This window comes from Culex pipiens, chromosome 1 (assembly GCF_016801865.2).
Source record: "Culex pipiens pallens isolate TS chromosome 1, TS_CPP_V2, whole genome shotgun sequence".
NCBI classification, from domain to species: domain Eukaryota; kingdom Metazoa; phylum Arthropoda; class Insecta; order Diptera; family Culicidae; genus Culex; species Culex pipiens.
Window position 1 is genome coordinate 54335245 of NC_068937.1, and position 19813 is coordinate 54355057.

General features: G+C 40.0%; 2 protein-coding genes across 3 annotated transcripts; both read right to left on the bottom strand.

Annotated features, from left to right (window-relative positions):
• Positions 1 to 69: 69 nt before the first annotated feature.
• Positions 70 to 6962, bottom strand: LOC120412577 (myrosinase 1-like). 2 transcript variants are annotated; one of them, XM_039573089.2, is made up of 4 exons: positions 6156 to 6962; positions 5560 to 6093; positions 4955 to 5505; positions 70 to 230 (listed from the first exon to the last, which is right to left on the bottom strand). In XM_039573089.2, exons 1-4 carry the CDS (start codon positions 6498 to 6500, stop codon positions 98 to 100), a joined length of 1563 nt encoding a protein of 520 aa, XP_039429023.1. In that variant the 5' UTR covers positions 6501 to 6962; the 3' UTR covers positions 70 to 97. The 2 variants fall into 2 exon arrangements, with proteins under 2 accessions (XP_039429023.1, XP_052563199.1); XM_052707239.1 differs by having other exon boundaries at positions 5560 to 6120.
• Positions 6963 to 7090: 128 nt separating this feature from the next.
• On the bottom strand, positions 7091 to 8867 carry LOC120412584 (myrosinase 1-like). The gene is made up of 3 exons (XM_039573101.2): positions 8508 to 8867; positions 7360 to 8444; positions 7091 to 7295 (listed from the first exon to the last, which is right to left on the bottom strand). Exons 1-3 carry the CDS (start codon positions 8820 to 8822, stop codon positions 7163 to 7165), a joined length of 1533 nt encoding a protein of 510 aa, XP_039429035.1. The 5' UTR covers positions 8823 to 8867; the 3' UTR covers positions 7091 to 7162.
• Positions 8868 to 19813: the final 10946 nt, after the last annotated feature.

Consider the following 19813-nt stretch of genomic DNA (forward strand, 5'->3'; position numbering starts at 1 on the left):
TTTTTATTACGTTTTTAATATTTGTTGACCTAATAAATACGCTGTTATAGACCCGAATAACCTGAAATAGCTGTTTTTTAAATTATTACTTTCGCCTCTACCTTACTGGAAGCGAAGGCGTCGGTACGATCCGGGTTTGGATTAGTTCGCGGAACAGTTTCGAAGACAGCTTTGGGGTGCGTTCGCGGGTTGGGCTCGAAAAGTTGACGTGGTACAGGCCAAATTTTTCGCTGGAAGAGAGGATAGAAAAAAGTTAGATTGCCTTTGGGTTATTCCAGATCAGTTGGGTACACTTTTGGACTTGACCTTCACCGATTTGGACCAAACATGGAGGGAAGGTTCATCTATCGATAGTTAACAGAAATACGTCCGCTTTTTTGACGATTTGTTAAAAAACTTTTCATTTTTTTTACTCGTTACTTTCAACTTTTAGACCTAAAGACTTTCATCTGGTTGCATGTTATAGGAAGTTATCCAAGGAATCCATTAAAAATTAAAAATACACATTAAACAATTGTTGTCAAACGAACGGAGTCACTTTTAGTTTGACACCCCTTTTACAAGTTATTCACACACACTACCAAACGTTTGTTTTGATAGTGTGCGTGAGCGCCGTGTAAAAAGTGACAGTTCGTCACTTTTTAGTTTGACTTTGACCAACCAACGGGGTACAAACTAAAAATGTGTCAAACGAAAAAGTGACCAACCACAGGGGGTTGAGTGTATCAACCCTCAAATGCCTTTTTAAACCAAATCATTGTCGAGAAACAGCAAGAAAAGTTGTAGTTTTCAGCGGCGGTATTATAAATTCTGTTGCAAAGTTGTTCGCAGGAACACGAACTATGAACTCGTGAGGTTTTTGAAAAATGCAAAAATCGTTAAGTGCATCTCCAGCGCTGGGGGCAAACATCGAAGCAAATCAAATTTGCTCTCGACGTCAACCTCACCGCGGTAGCTAATTTGCTCTCAGTTCTTCGGAATTTCACTTTGCTACCCGGTATTCATCCTGTTTGCTACCGCATCAAATGGGATTATGCACGGAAAAATAAATAAAAAAACTAAACTTTAAAAATTAGAAAAGAAATAAAAAGATTTAAAAAAATAAAAACATAAAATTAAAAACTTCAAAAGTTAAAAAAAAGATTTACAAAATTTCAATTTTTTTAAAGAATTCAAAATTTTTAAAAAAGTAAAAAGAAATTCAAAAATTTTAAAAATTTCAAAAATTTTGAAAGTTAAAAAATAATAGAAATTAAAAAAAATCAAATATTTTATAAATTTTAAAAAAGTTTAAAATAAAAAGATAAAAATAAAGAAATAATTTAAAAAAAACTCGTAATAAATTAGAGCTTGAAATAATTTTATAAAATTGAAGAAAATATAAATTTAAAAATAAAATGTAGGCTTTTTTTGACAGTTAAATTAAATTGCAAATATTTTTCAAAGTTTATGTTTTTGCCTTCCTCACCTTAGGCCGTTGCAAATATTTTTTGGAGTATATGTCCCTCGACTCAGACAAAAGTCGAGGGGGGGGGGGGGGGGGCGAGCCATGGTTGAAATAATTTTTTTTGCGGTGCCGTACATTGGAATTTTATAAAAATTCAAAACTTTTTTAACCAAGCCCAAACATGCTAAATATGATTATCAATGCAGAATAATGCATTTTAGATTGTTTTCAGTTGATTAGACTTGTATTTTCATGGAAATTTTTAAGTTTTTTGGAAAAATATTTTTTTTGCCCCCTGATTTTTCAGACCAATTTTAAAGGGGGGGGGGGGGGGGGGGTGTTGGGGCGACATAAACTTTGAATAATATTTGCAACGGCCTTACTGAAGCAAGGCTATAAAATCACTCGAAAAATTAACTTTTTAATTAGAACTCCTAGACCTACCGTCATTTATACAGTATGTAAAAAAAGTATTTACACCCCTTGGGCACTATGCACATATTGTGATGAAACATCTAAACAATTTAATGTTGACAGAAACCTAGTACTACGTTTTGTTCAGAAACTCATGCCAAACATATTGCTACAAAAAGCTCATGAAAAGATGATTTCTATAAAAAGTTATATAACAAATACTATTACGAAAATAAAAAAGGGGCAAAAAAAGTTTGTACACCTTTCGAAAATTTAACATAAATAATGTTATTTGTTGACAAATCACCATAAATCCAGTCTCCCAACTCCAAATAGGCATCCTTGACTGATTAAAAAAATAATTTGGATTGAATATAAAGTTTACTAACTACTTAGTATAAAAGTTTATATAACTCTGGAAATTCTATATAAAACTTATCTAAACCTAATTTTGCAATTTTTTAATTCAACTAAATGTCAATATATTACCATAGAATTGCTAAATAAACATTTTGGAGTGGGTATAACACCGTTTTGGGGGTATTAGTATCGATAGAATAATTTTTTTCGTTGGAATTTCGTACCAACCCGGAATTAGGGGAAATATACCCTTTCTAATCAAACACCTATCTTCGTTATATGGAGAGTTTGATGCTCGATTAAAGCTCCAAAATACTATTTAGGCTGTAAACTTACCAGCAACAGCTCCGCCTCGAGTAAGCACGCAAATGTATGCCACTTACTGGCCAAAAAGATCAAATTTAATGCACTTTTGATCATAATTTCTATTTTGCTAGACCATTTCTCATCATTTTGGTGGCACACACATCCACACGCCAGATCAGAGGTTAACTGCTTAACGAAAGTCGCCATCAATATCTTTTCACTTGCGCTAACGATTTCAAAGCGCTTAAGATATAAAATTGCTTCCAACTACCGGCTACATGTTCTTTTGACCGTTACTTAGTCACTCACTTTAAAAATAATCCCGAAACATGTAAATAATTAGCAAGCGCCATCAAAAAAACAAACGCGCTAAGTCTTTTGACGTTTCAATTTTGACCACCCATTCCAAACGAAGGCTGAAGAAAACCGAGCGAGAAGCGAAGGCAAATAAAGAACAAAGGGTGGCCACCAACACAACCAGCAGCGCTTGTGGTGTTGCCAGGAAACTTTCTCTATAAATGCTACTTTTCGTGAGTGTTCGCTCAAAATTTCATCAATTTTGGCAGCACGAAGCAGACCCAAACGAGCGTTGGAAGAAAAAAAGAACTAAGCTGAAAATACAAAAATGTGCGTGGCCCAATGCACACGACTGATTAGAATGCGTTTTTGAAATATTTTTTTAAAATGCTTGTAAAAGGAATAGCATAACTTTTAATAAAAATGAAAATAAACAGAAATGTTCACAAAAAGTTGCTCTACTCGTTGGTGTACTTGGTTTTACTGAATTTCAAGGAACACTCCAGATTATCCAGCATCATTCAAACAAGACCGCTTATTAGGCTTAAAATGGGTTTATTTCCCCTACGTCGTAGGAAAATCCGCCGGCATCCGAACCAGTCCACGATTCACAAGTCAACCTATGTGGAATCGAAAAGGGCATAAAATTTCCGATCTTTTGATACCCAAACATCTAGGTTTTCTTTGAAACCTAAGTTTTTAAATACCTAAGCAAAAACGTTGTTATGGTTTCGTTTGAGCAACCTGCCAAAAATGTATGGAATTTCGTAATTTTTGTTCTCGTGGATCAAACTTACTTTTTGCCCAGGAATTTAAAAACGTAGGTTTTAAAGAAAACCTAGATGGGCCTTAGGGGCGATCCATAAACCATGTGGACACTTTAGGGGGGTTGGAATCACTCTATAAATGAGAGGAAGGCACCAACCACCTAAAGCGGTGTATGCACTTCGGAAGGAATCGGTCAAGAAAAAAAATCAAATGGGCAGCAGCGGCAGCGCAAGCAAGTCAGAGAGGGTGAAGAAAAGCCCCAAGAAATCGCTCCCTCTCCTTTGTTCTGCTGTTCGTAAAGCTGTTTCTTGACCCCTTTCCTTCCGATCTCCATACTAGCCTTAAAGGTGGATTAAGTAAGGTGTTTTTTTTAAATAAAACTGAAAAAAGTCAATGGAAATAGAAGTCTAATCCACTCAAAACAATCTAAAACGCCCTTTTCTGCATTGATAATCATATTTAGCTTATTTGGGTTTGTTTGAAAATATTTAGAACTTTTATGAAACTACGCCAAGGCAATGCTGTAAAGCGAATAATTTGATTAGATTTTGATGAAACTACATTGTTCAGCACCGCAAAAAAAAAATTCTCGCAAAAATAATATTTTTGTTAATGCAAACCTCTTTTTAGTAAAAAGTAAATAGTTTTTACACCTTAGCTTCCATCCACCCCGGGATTCGAACTGACGATCTTTGGATTGTTAGTCCAACTGCCGACCAGTGACTTCTCTCGTCTCGAAAAATGCCACCGGGACCGTCTGGGATCGAACCCAGGCCGACTGGGTGAGAGGCAATCACGCTTACCCCAACACCGCGGTCCCGGCAAGGGTCGTATCAACAAAGTTCAAAAAAGCAAAATCTTGAGAATTTTCTTAGCTTTTCAAAAGTATTTTCTCAAAGGTGGCAAACATGGTCACTAATTTTTTTAAATGACTAACTGTGACTATTTAAAAAAAGTTACATAAAAAAATCAGAAAAAAATGAAAAATAAGATTTTTTTGCAAATCAAGTTTTAGTGAAAAAAAGTGAAATTAAAAATCACCCAAAAAAAATTTACCGTGTATAATTTTTATCAGTGTATTCCTTATCCATACCTGCAACTTTGCCGAAGACACCAAATCGATCAAAAAATTCCTTCAAAAGATATAGTTTTTTGAATTTTTATGCATCATTTTTGTATGGGCAGCTGCCAAATTTGTATGGAAAATTATATGGACAAACTTATGATGCAAAATGGAGAATTGCTCTTTTACAATTGATTCTAAGAGGAAGGCATTGATCACTGTGCCAGAAAAACCGTATGGTACAATTTATGCGGTAATTTATAAAAAGAAGATTAGCAAAAACATAGAAAATTTCTCACCTGTACCCCTGCAACCACTCGAAGTTATCAACAATGCTCCACGCGGTAAAGCCCACCACATGGCACCCGTCCTCGCGTATCGCGGCCAGCAGCTGGGTCAAGTGGCTCTTGTAGTAATCTACCCGGCCATGGTCATCGAGCTGGCCGTCGTCCGAGTACCCGTTTTCGGTTATCACCACCGGGGGATTACCGTACTCCGTCCGGAACCAGTTCAGAACGCCGCGCAGACCCTCGGGGACCACGTACAGCCAGGAGGATTTGGCCCGTTTCCAGGAGGGGTCGACGCTTAGCAGGAGTTTCGAGTCCTTTTCGATGGACGGCGTTGTTGACAGGTTGTACGGGTGCGGGTCTAGCTGGACGAGGCGACTGCTGTAGTAGTTGTAGCCGAGGAAGTCGGCGGAGCCTCGGACGAAGGCTTTCGTGGTGGCGGTCATCGCCGGGAGTCGGGACATGGTGCGACCTTCTTGCTGGCTGTGCTCCGCGATCTCCTTCTCCATGAGGGATGGGTAACCGCCGGCTTCGCTGAACAGAGGGTGAGCCATCCAGCCGATCTGGGGGAGGAGAATAGTTTGTATTGGGGCTAGTCTTGAAGGTGTAATACTTACATGGTACTGCAAAGCACGATCGACCGCTTCCGATCCAGTTTGGTTGTCCGCTTGGAAGAAGTACCTTCCACTGAGGGTGATTCCAACGGATCCTTTCTGCTGAGCCCGGTAGCGTTTATCGTACAGATGGTAAGCCGTTGCATGACTTAGCAGAGTGTAGTGAACGCACAGGTATTCTCCAACACCGGGAGCGTACACCAGCGGACCGTTGCGACCGTAGCCGTACCCGTCGACGCAGAAATTGTACGGTTCGTTGTGGGTGATCCACACCTTAACGCGATCACCAAAGTTGCGGAACAACGTATCGGCGTAGATCTCAAAGTACTGCACGAATAGAGGCGAAGCCAGCCCTCCGAGATTCTGCAGATACTGCGGCACGTCGTAGTGGATCATGGTCACAACGGGTTCAATACCGGCCACGATCAAGGCATCGATAAGCTTGTTGTAGTAGTCGATCCCTGCTTGGTTCAACGAGGAAAGATCACCTTCCGGTAGGATCCGTCCCCAGGAGATCGAGAAGCGGTAGAAGTTGAACTGTTGAAGATCGAGTTTGATCAGTACCTAAGATTCGCGATCACCAATAACTACCAACTTACCCCAACTTGCTTCAGCGCTTCGACGTCATCCTGAAATCTGTGGTACGAGTCGGCTGCCACATCGCCGGTCGACTGATCCACCACCAGCTCCGGATGATCGTGGGTTAACGTGTCCCAAACCGACGCACCTCGACCGTCTTCGTTCCAGCCTCCTTCAACCTGATAGGCGGCGGTAGCCGCTCCAAAAGCAAACCACGCTGGAAACTCTGGGTTCTTACCGAAAACCAACTTCTGTTCGCGATGCAGGTTGTTCGCTAGTAATCGGAACTTTGATTCCGCTGCAACGATCACTCCCACCAGCGCAAGTAGTAATACTGAAGAGAAAACGTTCCCAGGAAGTGGCATCGTGATCCGGTTCGCACTGTCTACCGATCAGTACTGAATGTGCTGATAGGCTTGAATGTACAGAGGCCTTTTGTCTACTATCAATTACTGAAATAGTTGAGAGACGCCATCTATCGGCAATAGATTAGAGGCGGACGACGGGTAGAGTCGCAGTCGTGTGCTACAACAGCTGATTACAGATAGTGTATGCTGGGTAGAATACGGAGAATGTGAAGTAACGGATTGATATGCTGCCTGAGATGAGTGTTGCTATCAGCTAGCATGACTAGGTCAGGTAACGAAGTGTATGAGGAAGGAAAGACTCGGAAGAAATGTAATGAGTCAAGCCGGTTGTTGATGTAGAGTAACGATCTGCATTTCTGGGAATGTTTACGGTTCTTTCCGTATTTTGTATGACTAAACATAATTAGGAGTGCATCTGAATCATGTTTCACTACGCACTACCTAAATGTTGATGAACTTTGACGAGTTGATTTGACAGCTGATGCGGCAACGTAAACAAAGAGAAAGCTGCGAGTAGCGATCGAGCATCGAGGCAGATGGAGCGTGGAGGTGGACGTTCGGACAGATTTGTACCGGAAGTAACGGAGTGTTATTTCAGATCGACTGACAACGATCATCTATACCTCTGATTTTATACACTTTTCAAAGTAAATTTCTAATCAGCCCCTGCTGATCACATTCGATGGAACCTGTCTGCTTTGGATAACTTCGTGAATAAATTTAGATGATAGCTTCGGGGTTCGTTCCCGGGTCGGACTCGAATAATTTACGTAATACAGTCCAAACTTTTCACTAAAAGATAAAAGAGCAGGATACAAAATGTAGCTTATGCATATGAAATCTTACCACAACTTACCTATAACCGCGCAACCACTCAAAGTTATCGATGATACTCCACGCCGTGAATCCCATCACACTGCATTCGTCCTCCAAAATTGCACCGAGTAGCTGCTCCAGATGTGCCCGGTAGTACTCCACTCGGTCGTGATCATCCAGCTGTCCATCGTCCGAGAAACCGTTTTCCGTTATGAACACCAGTGGGTTGTTGTACTCTTCCTTGAACCAGTTCAGAATACCTCGGAGTCCCTCCGGAACCACATACAACCAGGTGGATTTGGCCCGCTTCCACGAGGGTCTGACGCTGTAGATCAGTCCGGCGTCCTTGTCCAACGACGGTGGGCTCCCGATGTCGTACTCTCGGGGATCACGATCAACCAGACGACTGCTATAGTAGTTGTACCCGAGGAAGTCGGCGGATCCCTTGATGAGCTTTCGCTCTCGTTCGGACATTTCCGGCAGTCGGGACATGGTGCGACCTTCCAGAAGACTGTGATATGCGATGTCTTCGATCATGATTGGAGGATAACCACCGGATTCGCTAAACAGCGGGTGAGTGAACCACCCTAGCTGGTATTGGAGGGCTCGATCGATTACGCTTGGCGCAGTTTCGTTGCTGGCTGGGAAGAAGAACCTTCCGCTCAGCGTGATCCCAATTGAGCCTCCTTGCTCCTTACGGTAGCGTTGATCGTACAGATGATATGCCGCAGCATGGCTCAGCAGCGTGTAATGTCCACACAAGTATTCTCCAACGCCAGAAGCGCGCACTAAAGGTCCGTCGATCCCGGAACCGTAACCCTCGACGCAAAAATCAAACGGTTCGTTGTGGGTGATCCACATCTTAACGCGATCACCAAAGTTTCGGAACAGCGTGTCGGCGTAGATCTCGAAGTACTTGACAAACAGGGGCGAGACCAGCCCCCCGAGATTCTGAACGTACTGAGGCAGGTCGTAATGAACCATGGTCACAACGGGTTCAATGCCGGCCTCAATAAGGGCATCGATCAGCTTGTTGTAGTAGTCGATCCCGGCTTGCTTCAGCGAGGAAAGATCACCCTCCGGAAGTATCCGTGCCCAAGAGATCGAGAAGCGGTAGAAGTTGAACTGTCGAAGTTAACAAACAATCAGTAACCCCCCAATCGCGTTCACTAACCCCCACCAACTCACCCCAACTTCCTGAAGAGCCTTGATATCTTCCCGGAAGCGATGGTACGAATCGGCGGCTACATCCCCATTGTCCCTGTCCACCACCAGCTCCGGATGATCGTGGGTCAGTGTATCCCAAACCGAGGCTCCCCTCCCGTCCTCGTTCCAGCCTCCTTCGATCTGGTAGGCGGCTGTGGCCGCGCCAAATTTGAACCATTCCGGAAACTTGCGATCTTCGGCGTTACCGGAAACTGGAGTAACTTCAACCAACTTGGCACACTCGATCAGTGGCGCCAAAAGCAATCCCAGAAGCACCACAGATTTAACCCAGCTCATCCTGTCGGAACGAGGTTCAGTCTGCAACTGACTCGTTGAGCTGTACTGCCCAATTATCGCTTGCGTTCATTATTGTTCGTTATGAGAGATGTGAGGAAAGAAAGAAGATCAGCATAACAACATGCAAGCGAATTGTAAACAGATTCAAAAGGTGCATTATCAGCTGGGAAGGAAGGCTGATAAGCGTAAAGTGTAGCGTAAATAAGTAAAGAAGTTCAGAGTACTTTTTCAAAACAACAAATACGCCATGGGTTTCCTATGTACATTTTAAAAGTTCCGTCAACTGGGGCTTATTGGGACCACAGTATAAATATGGACTGTAGTTTTTAGTGCACTTAAGCTTGAAATTTAGAAAACGATGCACTTTTTTGTTGTTCTGTGTCTGTTCTATTTGAAAAGTAACAAGGCTAAAACAGCCGCTTTAATATGCCCCATGTGTCCCAGATGACGGTAAGCGAGAAATTTAAGTACAGAGCGACCACTAATTCGAATACAGTCCAGATTCGATTATCCGAGGCCTTGATTATCCCAAGTTTCGATTATCCGAAGGTTTGTAGACTTCGGATAATCGAATTACGATTTTTTTAGCATGAGCATGAGCATGAGAGATCACCCATGGTTGCCCCTCCGTTGCTGAACAGAACCGTAATATCCTTTCAGCACTACTGATTATAGGCTTCGACGATCTAGTGGTGTTTCCCTTATCAACAGCATGTATGAATGCGCTGAAAAGATAAAACACCATGATTGCTAAAGCTAGATCAGTTGCGAATAGGTAACAGTCATTGACCACCAACGGCGCCCGCCATGTCAGTTTGTAGACCTCGATTTTAAGGGACGGGAATGTTAGTTAGCGCAGGTTGCTACTAGGGCAGCTGATTTACTCTGTGCTTACACCCCACGAGTGCCAGGAACCTGAAAACTTGTTAGTAGGATTGGGTGTTTGGTTAGGATTCATCATAGAAGATGATGATGCGACCCAAAATCATAGTGTTTGTTGAACGATAATATGTATTATTCTCAAGGCAAGCAATCGGATGCGGCGGATGATACATTTCCCGTTTATCTGTTGTTAAATTTTAAATGAAATGGTTTAGTCTTAGACAGCCGGCTGTGGAAAGATAGAACCAAAATCATTTGTAATTAAAAAATGAAAGATTAAACAACGTAATTTTCAACTTGAGATGATTTCACGAGTTTTAAACGATTGAGGTACTGTTTAACTTTGCGAACGACGAGTTACGATGTTTATCGAGATGAAATGGTATGATAGGGTTTGGTGTTGTTGGACACCACGACGGACACGAAAAATCTTGCGACCGGACTGAAAGGCATCGCAAATCGGACTCTGCACAGTCCTGTTTTTTCACTTTAATCGAATCACGATTTTTTTTGTTTATTTTTTATTTTTTTTTTTCTTACTTTTAACACCAAATGCGAGTTCTGCTACCCCATTTTAGTCAAATTTGAATGGTTGATTGCGTATTAAATTGAAAAAGGATTTTTTAATATTTCATCACCTCCATTTTGGCCGTCATCTTGGATTTAAATTTTCTAAATCACTTTAGAATAGTTTAGAGGTCATACTAAAGTTTAATAATCAAAAATTAGACAACGAAAAAAAATCAATTTCGATTATCCGAAGTGAAATTTTGCCAAGGCCTTCGAATAATCGAATCTGGACTGTACTCACAAATTCGAGCATATTTGAACTAAAGCACAGAGTAACCCAGAGGAAAAACTAGCATTTAGTTTTGGTTCCACTTTACGGTACTGTAGGGTCCTATGCGATGCAAGTCACCGAACTTGTATTTATATTTCACCACACCTTGCATGCATATTGTGTTTGCATCACACCTTGCGTGCAAGCCTTTGTGTTCGATTCTGAAATAAGAGCGCGTGGTTATTTAGTCGAGAGAAAGCCACCGGCCGGAGCGGACAGGGAACGACGACGCGAACCGATGGTTAGCGGGCGGACGGGTGGAAAGCCATCGGTGACAATCGGAGTGAGCACAGGAAATCTAGGACACTACAATTGGCGACGAGGGTAAAAAAAAAGGAAATTCGGCATGGGTCAACTGTGTTTTGATGGTGAAATTGATGTTTGTTTACAATAAATAATAACAGTAAATGGATCCAGTGAATTTTGTGAGGGAGAAAAAATGTGTTGTGCTGTTGTGAAAAAGGAGGAAAGTGTTGTGGTTGGGTTTGTCTAAAGAAAAAAAGGTGAGTCATTGAAAAAAATTGTGAAAATTCGGAATGCTGAGTCGAAAAAAAAATAATTATGAGGTTTGGCAATAATTTCTTAAGCTAAAGGCAAGAGGTAACGACGAAAAAATGTTAAGCTTCGCTTGGAAAATAAGTGAATTGCTTCGAAATTTTGATTTGATTGTGGATGAAAACAAAAGCTGAAAAATTATTGTACTTTATTGCATAGTTTATATTGAAAGCAGATTTGGGGGAAATTTTGGAAAAAAAGATGGGTTTGGTGTGCATCATGGCTTTAAATAAGAAAATTGGCGGATTACTGGCGGTAGCACTGACGTGTTTGTGCCAATGTTTATTAACAGAATTGTACTTATGTGAAAGTATTGTGATGTGAATCACTTATGTTAGTGGCTGACTGCTCAGAAAACCACCAACAAATGAAACTGATAAAAGGTAAAGGTTCAATGCCAGCGAGGATCGATATAAGTTTTGGATATTTTGAGAAGTGTAAGATATCGATGCTGTCGAGGATCGATATGAGTTTCGGCCGTCGTTGAGATGTGCAAGAGATCGATGCCTGCGTGGATCGATAGGAGGTTCGGCCATCGTTGAGATGTGCAAGAGATCGATGCCTGCGTGGATCGATAGGAGGTTCGGCCATCGTTGAGATGTGCAAGAGATCGATGCCTGCGTGGATCGATAGGAGGTTCGGCCATCGTTGAGATGTGCAAGAGATCGATGCCTGCGTGGATCGATAGGAGGTTCAGCCATCGTTGAGATGTGCAAGAGATCGATGCCTGCGTGGATCGATAGGAGGTTCGGCCATCGTTGAGATGTGCAAGAGATCGATGCCTGCGTGGATCGATAGGAGGTTCGGCCATCGTTGAGATGTGCAAGAGATCGATGCCTGCGTGGATCGATAGGAGGTTCGGCCATCGTTGAGATGTGCAAGAGATCGATGCCTGCGTGGATCGATAGGAGGTTCGGCCATCGTTGAGATGTGCAAGAGATCGATGCCTGCGTGGATCGATAGGAGGTTCGGCCATCGTTGAGATGTGCAAGAGATCGATGCATGCGAGGATCGATAGGAGGTTCGGCCATCGTTGAGATGTGCAAGAGATCGATGCCTGCGTGGATCGATAGGAGGTTCGGCCATCGTTGAGATGTGCAAGAGATCGATGTCTGCGTGGATCGATAGGAGGTTCGGCCATCGTTGAGATGTGCAAGGAGGTTCGTCCGTCGTTGAGACGTACAATAGATCGATGCCTGCGAGGATCGATATGAGGTTTGGATATTTCTGAGAAATGTAAGAGATCGATGCCTGCGTGAATCGATATGAGGTTCGGCTGTCGTTGAGATGTGTAAGAGATCGAAGCTAACGGAATCGATTTGAGGTTTAGATGTTTTGAGAAGTGCAAGAAATCGATGCCTGCAAGGATCGATGTGAAGTTCTGCTGAAAAGTACATAGTACATCGTAACAGCATGGATTAATACAAGATTCGTTGTAGTTAGTTTAAATCTGCCGTTTTTGAGACGTGTTCGAAATTGAGGCCTGGAGGGCTCGATGTGTGAGAACTTCTTCCATGCAGATGTCAATGTTAGAGTTGTTTGTTACATAGATGGCAACATAATGACGTCACTTATGAACTAAAAAAAAATGGGGTGTTGTAATGCTGAATTATGTGCAGCGGGTATTCCAGAGAGTTTAAAAGTTCTAACTGTTGTGGAAAGCACTAGGGAAAGCACCATTACACATCTAGAAAGAGTTTGATTGTTTCACTAGTGATTGTGGAGATAGTAGAGTTTCTGAAAAGGAGTCATGTAGAAATGACACGTTCAAAGACAAGATTGCAGCGTAGAATGATGAACTGCACTCGACACCGAGCTTGAAACAGTTAACGTTATTTGCCATAACAGTCGTTTTTAAAGCATGATAGGTCAAAAAAAAAAACGAAGAAATTTGTTAGAGAGGATGAGAAGCGTTATGCTGTTTATGTTAGCGGAATGGTTCTATGAATTGGTGTTGTTGTAAATTTAATTAAGGTTGATGAGTCAAGCATTTAGCAATGTAAACAGTTAAAGGCAAGTATGCCGTTACAAGTTGGCTGACAAGCTTCGCAGCACAGAGCAGGAGGTCTATAATGTGATTAAAATGGCACGATGAAGGTTCAATAAAAAATAAGGTTACAATTATTGAAGGAGCTCTTGCTGAATTAGAAATAAATGAGATGCGGCGAGCATGTTATGATATGTGATTTTGATCTTAACAAATGTAACGACTATATGCAGTAACTCAGGATTTGTGAACAAATTTTGCCAAATTTATGTAGAATGTGCGAATGAATAACGGAATAGATGTTGCAACAGTTGGAACAACTGAGTACTGAAGTTTCAACACTTATTTTGTGAAGGGGATGATGGTTTTGGTAACTTTTCGTAAACAAGCTCGAGAAGGATGAACAATTGTAATATCAGTGAATGTGAAGGATCAGTGGAAGCAACACACATTTAGTGTCTTTTGTGTGAGTAACCGAAGTTCACGCGTGGAATGTTGTTTGGAAAATTGATTTTGACTTCTAGTGATTATAGTTGTTTATTGTAGAAGATGCAATGCATAGATTGTTTTGAAGCCCACAGATTGTTTGACAGATTGTAGATTTTTCTCACAACCACTATACATCACATTAATGCTTATGCTTATGCTAGACGGTTAGCCCAACGTGATTTGAAAAAAAAAAGTTTCAGCTTGTCAACTGAGGAAGTGCTTCGGATACGAGAGTTTACAGACAGCTGGCTAACAATTATGTTTAGCTATGGTTTTGTTAACTAGATTTGCGTCATTGATACATGCCGTGACTTGATTATGTATGCAATAATGAATGCAATATTTGAGTGTATTTTCCGTTTCCCTGGAAGGTACACGACATTTCAGAATGTGCCGTAGACATTGTTGCCAGATGCTTTTTCTATTTCACAGAAGCAGAAAATCACGAAGTAAAAACAAAACGCGCGGTATGGGATTTGAAACGCGCATTTGTCGAAAGTGCGGCGCGCCATTCGAGGCTGGTTTGCCGCGTGTCTTTTTGGGCAAAACGGTCAATATCAAAATAGAAAAAAAATCTCTGGAGAGTTAACTATATTGCTATCGATAATAGTTGCCAATGAAAAGATTTTTTTATGGTTTGGTTAGGTTTCTTAATGTTTTGAAAGACATGATCGTTTTGGCAGTTTAATTCTTCCAATCATGTTTTGTTGCACCCAAAGGAATGATATATCTCAAAATCTGCAACAGTGGATTTGCTGCAGAAAATGTCATATTTTATAACATTTTTTGCAGCAAGCCCCTAGATCATTTTTGCCCGCGTGTAAACATTTCAGCGATCTGCATTTCTCACCAACACATATAACGCTGGCCCGTCCCCGAGCAACACTCCAAAGAGAAGCATATGTTGGTGCTCTTTCACTCACTTTTCATCAAGCGTCCATGGCGCGGTGGTAGCGTGTCGGACCAATAACCAAGAAGTTAGTGGTTCAATCCTCGTTCTGTTAAGATTTTTTTTTGTGAAATACAACCAAAAAGCCGTCGGTAATGTCGATAATTGTCGGTAACGGGCAAAAATGTCATACCCCTATATCGCAAAAAATGCATGAGGACAGTTTTCATGCAGATTCTGATATACTTTCATGCCGCCATGCATTACAATCATGCGACTGCCAGTTGGGTGTGGTTAAAGATTTGGTTGAGAGAAGAACGTAGAACGTCACTTTTTGTGACATTCGTACTCCGATTGTAGACAAACTCTTTAATGAATTTAGTTTAAACGTCCTAGTCAAAATGCTGCCCGCATCGGACGTTTATCGAGACATTTACTAAACATCTATCGGTAATGAACTTTTGGCTAATTTAGTTTTGCCAACGAGACATCTCATAGACATCTACGAGCCCGTCGTGACTGAAGTAGAGCATAAAAAATGATTAATTCGAGCTGGATTTTGCTTGAAGGTAGTCAAAGAATTTAACATAAAAAAAAATCGTGTTGGAGAGAAGTGTACAGGATTACAATGACTGTTTGTTTGCTTATTAGATTTTGAATTGAAAGGAAATGTGAAGAATAGTTTATAAGTTGTTAGTATTGCCAAGAGTATTGCCCTTATTTCTTGCCAAACAATTATAGTCCTTTGTTATAGTCTTCTTTATTTAGTTTTACAATATATCCCTGAAGCAAGTTCGTGGAGAGTGTGATAATGTTATATTTTTGAAGGTACGTTCAAGAATAGAGTCATCTGTAGATTTGACAGTTATTTGTTTTTTATTAAGGTAAGATGGGGGTGTAGGGTCCTATGCGATGCAAGTCACCGAACTTGTATTTATATTTCACCACACCTTGCATGCATATTGTGTTTGCATCACACCTTGCGTGCAAGCCTTTGTGTTCGATTCTGAAATAAGAGCGCGTGGTTATTTAGTCGAGAGAAAGCCACCGGCCGGAGCGGACAGGGAACGACGACGCGAACCGATGGTTAGCGGGCGGACGGGTGGAAAGCCATCGGTGACAATCGGAGTGAGCACAGGAAATCTAGGACACTACAGGTACAACACCAGTTTATCTCAGGCCTACTACCAGTAAACGGAGTAAACGAAATTGAGAGATTCGACAGAAACGTGCACGCATCCTGGTGACGAGTAGAAGCACTACGCAACGATGTTCGGAAAGACAGCGTGCTTGGAAATATATTTTTTTTGCAGTTTTTGATTTTTATTTCCTTTAAATATTTTTTAACGTCGATGAAAGTTATTGTAAAGTGTGGCAATTGCATAAACGAATCAAATGATTTATAAACCATAGGGGCTGAAGTAATTTTTCATGTTTTTTCCTGAAATTTACCAAAAAGATCTTTTGAAAAATTGATTTAAATAATATTTATTTGATTGATAATGCTCCTTATATGTGTATTATTGATAGAACAAACTATTAGAGTCATATTACAGCATAATTACAATAATTTTCTCAAAAAATTGTCAGTTATTCGAATTTTTCCAAAAATTTCCAAAAAATCACCAAAATGCATTTTGAAGGTAAATATTTTGGTCAAACGGGAATAAAAATAAAGTATAAACACTTTTACATAATATTTCATCATTACTTTTAACTTGTGCAACATTTAACTCAAGTTATCCAAAATATCGATCATCTTTTTAGAAAAATCGTTTAAATAAAATACCAGTCACAATTAATCACTACAAATCACCACGCATTATGATCGTTAGCGAAATTGCCACACTTTGCAATACCCCACTTTTCTGAAAATGCTTGATTTTTCATTATAAACGCGATTTTTCCCTAAAAACTGCTCAAACTGTATGGGGGCTGTCATTCCGAACACCGCTGGAACAACAGCGAACCTAGCGGAAAAAACGTCGTCGAATTCTTCAATGGAGCCAATAAAAAAAGAAACTCCTTTTCTTACGGACTCTTCCCTCTGTGTCAATTAACACTTAAAACTATCCCACAAAAGGAACTCATTGAAAAAAAACCGAAAAACAGCAAAAAAAACGCAGCCATGACATTTTATGTGGATTTATCTCCAAAGTGCACCATATCAATATTACTGTGAAGTACTTTTTAATTTTAAACCGACTTTGTGTCTAAAAATCAAAAACATTTATTTTGTTGATCGAAGTTGACTTTGTAGCTGTTCGCCACCATTGCTAGTTTGTACCAACCACTAGTGTCTTCCTTTTTAACTACAAGGACTTCGCTGCCCTGGGCTCCTAAGTGTATGACATATGGCACGGAGCGATGGCGCCGCATACCCATATTTACACAAAGAATTTTAGAGCGCCCGCAATTCCGTTTTGACATTACTTACTTTTCCTGACATTATATAATGACGGCGGAGAAAATTCAGTTCCAAAAACCGAAAATCGAACAAAACACATTGTTCGTCGTTCCGAATATCATAAACGTTTGTTCACGCTTCAGTGAACTGATTTTTCTCCGTGTTACATGGAAAACAGTCAATTCTCGAAATCGTGAATTGTGTTCATGAATTTGAGAACCAAGAAGGAGAATATTCATGTTTATAGTGAAAATGCACCATACTCATGAATAAATCCCTTCGTGGTTCTCAAATCCATGAACACAATTCACGATTGCGGGAATTGGTTTTTTTCTGTGTATAATCACCAAAAAAAAAAAAAACTCAATGTTGAAAGGTACATTATAGCACTCATTTAGATGCCAAAAAGTAGAACTTTTCAGCACTTGTATCGAAGACAATAATTTTTTAACACTATTTTGGTTTTTGAGTTTACCAAAATATGAAAATAAACGTTTTACTGAAAAATCCAATTAAATTGTGTTTTTTGGACTTGAGTTTATCTATCCATCTTGGTTCTGCGGCTGTAATTTTGCGCCTTGTTGTGTTAAACACTATCTCAAAAAGCTGAGAAAATTTCTTGCAATTTTTATTAGTTGATCAGACATTTTGAGCAAAGTGAGTTTTCCAGTAAATTACACAACGCGACATTTTGTTTGGTTGATATTAGTAAACGCTCTTTTTATTTTATTGTTCAGCAAACGCTCCAGTTTGGTCAAGGTATGAAAGATATGGGCTCCCAGTCCTGAATACGCTCCAGTCGTCAGAATTGAATTTAGTTTATTACCTGCGAAAGAATAAAGTTGTGAATTTCTGGTATAAATGCCATGAAATTAATCTAAGAAACCAAGCGCCTCCATTGATTTTTTTTCTCAGAATAAAACCATGGAGGCGCCTGGCTTCTGAGCACGAAATTATATAATTTATTTACAATTTTACTTTTCGGAAGAAATTCATTGATAAAAAAAGGCCAATTAGATGACACTCAGAGAAAATTATCACTTTATCAGGCTTGCTTTTCAAAAAATAAATAAATAAAAAAAAATATAATGTGAAAAAAAACATATATTATAGAAGTTAAACTATAAATGAAACGGTGCATTTTATTAAAATAAAGTCATTGCAATGTTGATTCTGGATCTAAAAAAAAGTGTAAAACAATCAACAAGTCCCACGTTAAAAAAACAAATTAGCGATTATAATTTCAGTACTAGATTTTACGCCATACTACACGCTGGCACAAAATTCAAGTTTAAATAAACAATTAAAGATAAAAAAAAATATAACGCAATGTTTTATTGATTTCTAAAATGTTTCAAAGTGCATGACATTTAAGAGTGTGCAAAAATTCACTCATCCGTCGACGTGCCAACCGTGCTGCGATGCTATGAAAATGACTTTACATCAAACAGCCTTTTTAAATATGGTTAAAATTTGTCATTAAAGTCTTAACCTTCCCAGCAAATTGACACAAACTTAAACGCGTTTAATCTGCATATCAGCCCCGTTGACCGACCATATGCCGAATCCGCTTTTCAGCTGTTGCAGCACTTTTAAGCTGCTGCTGCATTTCACTCCCGTCCGGCTTGGGTCAATATTTAATCGAATTTAAAATGACACCTTAATCACTCCCAGGCCGCGCCCGGACGGGGCCAGATAATTTCGGGAGAAAATGAAAATAAACCAAATAAAAACATGCGACGTGGACAAATTTCGATAATTTGCGCTTCGCAGTTTTTTTTGTTGGCGAGTGCGAAACATCATTAAAATCAACAACAACAACAACAGCAGCAGCAGCAGCACAGTTCGCCATTTCAGTGGCTCCGAGCCTGAATGGAAATTAATACTCACCTGTCGTGTGCCAACAAGTTCGCGATTTTTTTTATTTATATTTTTTGTTTTTTTTTTTCCTTTTTGTTGGCTGCCCTCCAGGACATATCTCGTAATCACTCTGTTTGTAAATTACTCCTGGACGATGTTTGCACGCAATTTTTTCGATGTCGAGGAGGTGGGAGTGAGTGTTGATGGACTCTTTTTTTTTGGGAAATTTTTTGATCAATTCCTGTTCAGTGTTTCAGCAAATAACATTTTCGTGGAAATTTTCCGTTTGGATTTGGAGTTTTCGTTAAAAAAAATGCAAATTAAATATTGTTCCATATCAAATTAGATTATCAAAATTTATTCTAAAATTTGGATTTTTTTTTCAATTTGATGCATTAAAACAAATAGTTACACAAACATATAAATATACATATTTTTATAAAGGTGGCAAGGCCTACTATGTGGTATTAATCGCATGATACAACTTCTGTGAACATTTGACAGAATAATCAGAGGATGCGTGGACATACCGTACTAAAACGGGTAGTTTTATTATATAAATGACCTTGTGGCATTATTTAATCAGTACGGATTAGTTCATTCAAGGCCGCCCTTGTGGCTAGAGTCTCAGACTACCAACCTAAAGATGTGAGCTCGAATCTCACTTGATTCTCGTCCCCAACAAAGAAGCAGTAGCTGCCAATCATAAATTGGTTATTTTTTCTGGGTACCCCAACTCTCCAATTCAAAAGTCTGTTATTTGCTTTGCATTGACCACCGGGGTTCGTGGAAAATTTCTACATAAATGACACGTATGCAACGGAGAGGAATTAAAAATATCTCCCAACAAATTCCCCACCAGCGCACGTGTCATTACGATGACGAGTAATGACGGTCATAACTGTGACAACGATGATGATGAAAAATTGACTCGAGTCTCGAACGGGAAAGCAAAACTGTAACGTGGCTGCAGCAGGGAATTTATTCCAATTAAATCTGAATTAACGTTGCAATGGTAGGTGCGCGCTGAGGGGCAAATGTGTATACTTTTTCAACAATATTTGCTGTAAAACGAAACGAA

Coding starts and splice junctions, on each gene's coding strand:
- LOC120412577 (XM_052707239.1), bottom strand. CDS start 6,500: ATGCCACTTCCTGGGAACGTTTTCTCTTCAGTATTACTACTTGCGCTG. Junction 6,121..6,155: donor AAGCGCTGAAGCAAGTTGGG/GTAAGTTGGTAG, acceptor CGCGAATCTTAG/GTACTGATCAAACTCGATCT. Junction 5,506..5,559: donor ATCGTGCTTTGCAGTACCAT/GTAAGTATTACA, acceptor CTCCTCCCCCAG/ATCGGCTGGATGGCTCACCC.
- LOC120412584 (XM_039573101.2), bottom strand. CDS start 8,822: ATGAGCTGGGTTAAATCTGTGGTGCTTCTGGGATTGCTTTTGGCGCCA. Junction 8,445..8,507: donor AGGCTCTTCAGGAAGTTGGG/GTGAGTTGGTGG, acceptor TAACTTCGACAG/TTCAACTTCTACCGCTTCTC. Junction 7,296..7,359: donor GAGTGGTTGCGCGGTTATAG/GTAAGTTGTGGT, acceptor TTTATCTTTTAG/TGAAAAGTTTGGACTGTATT.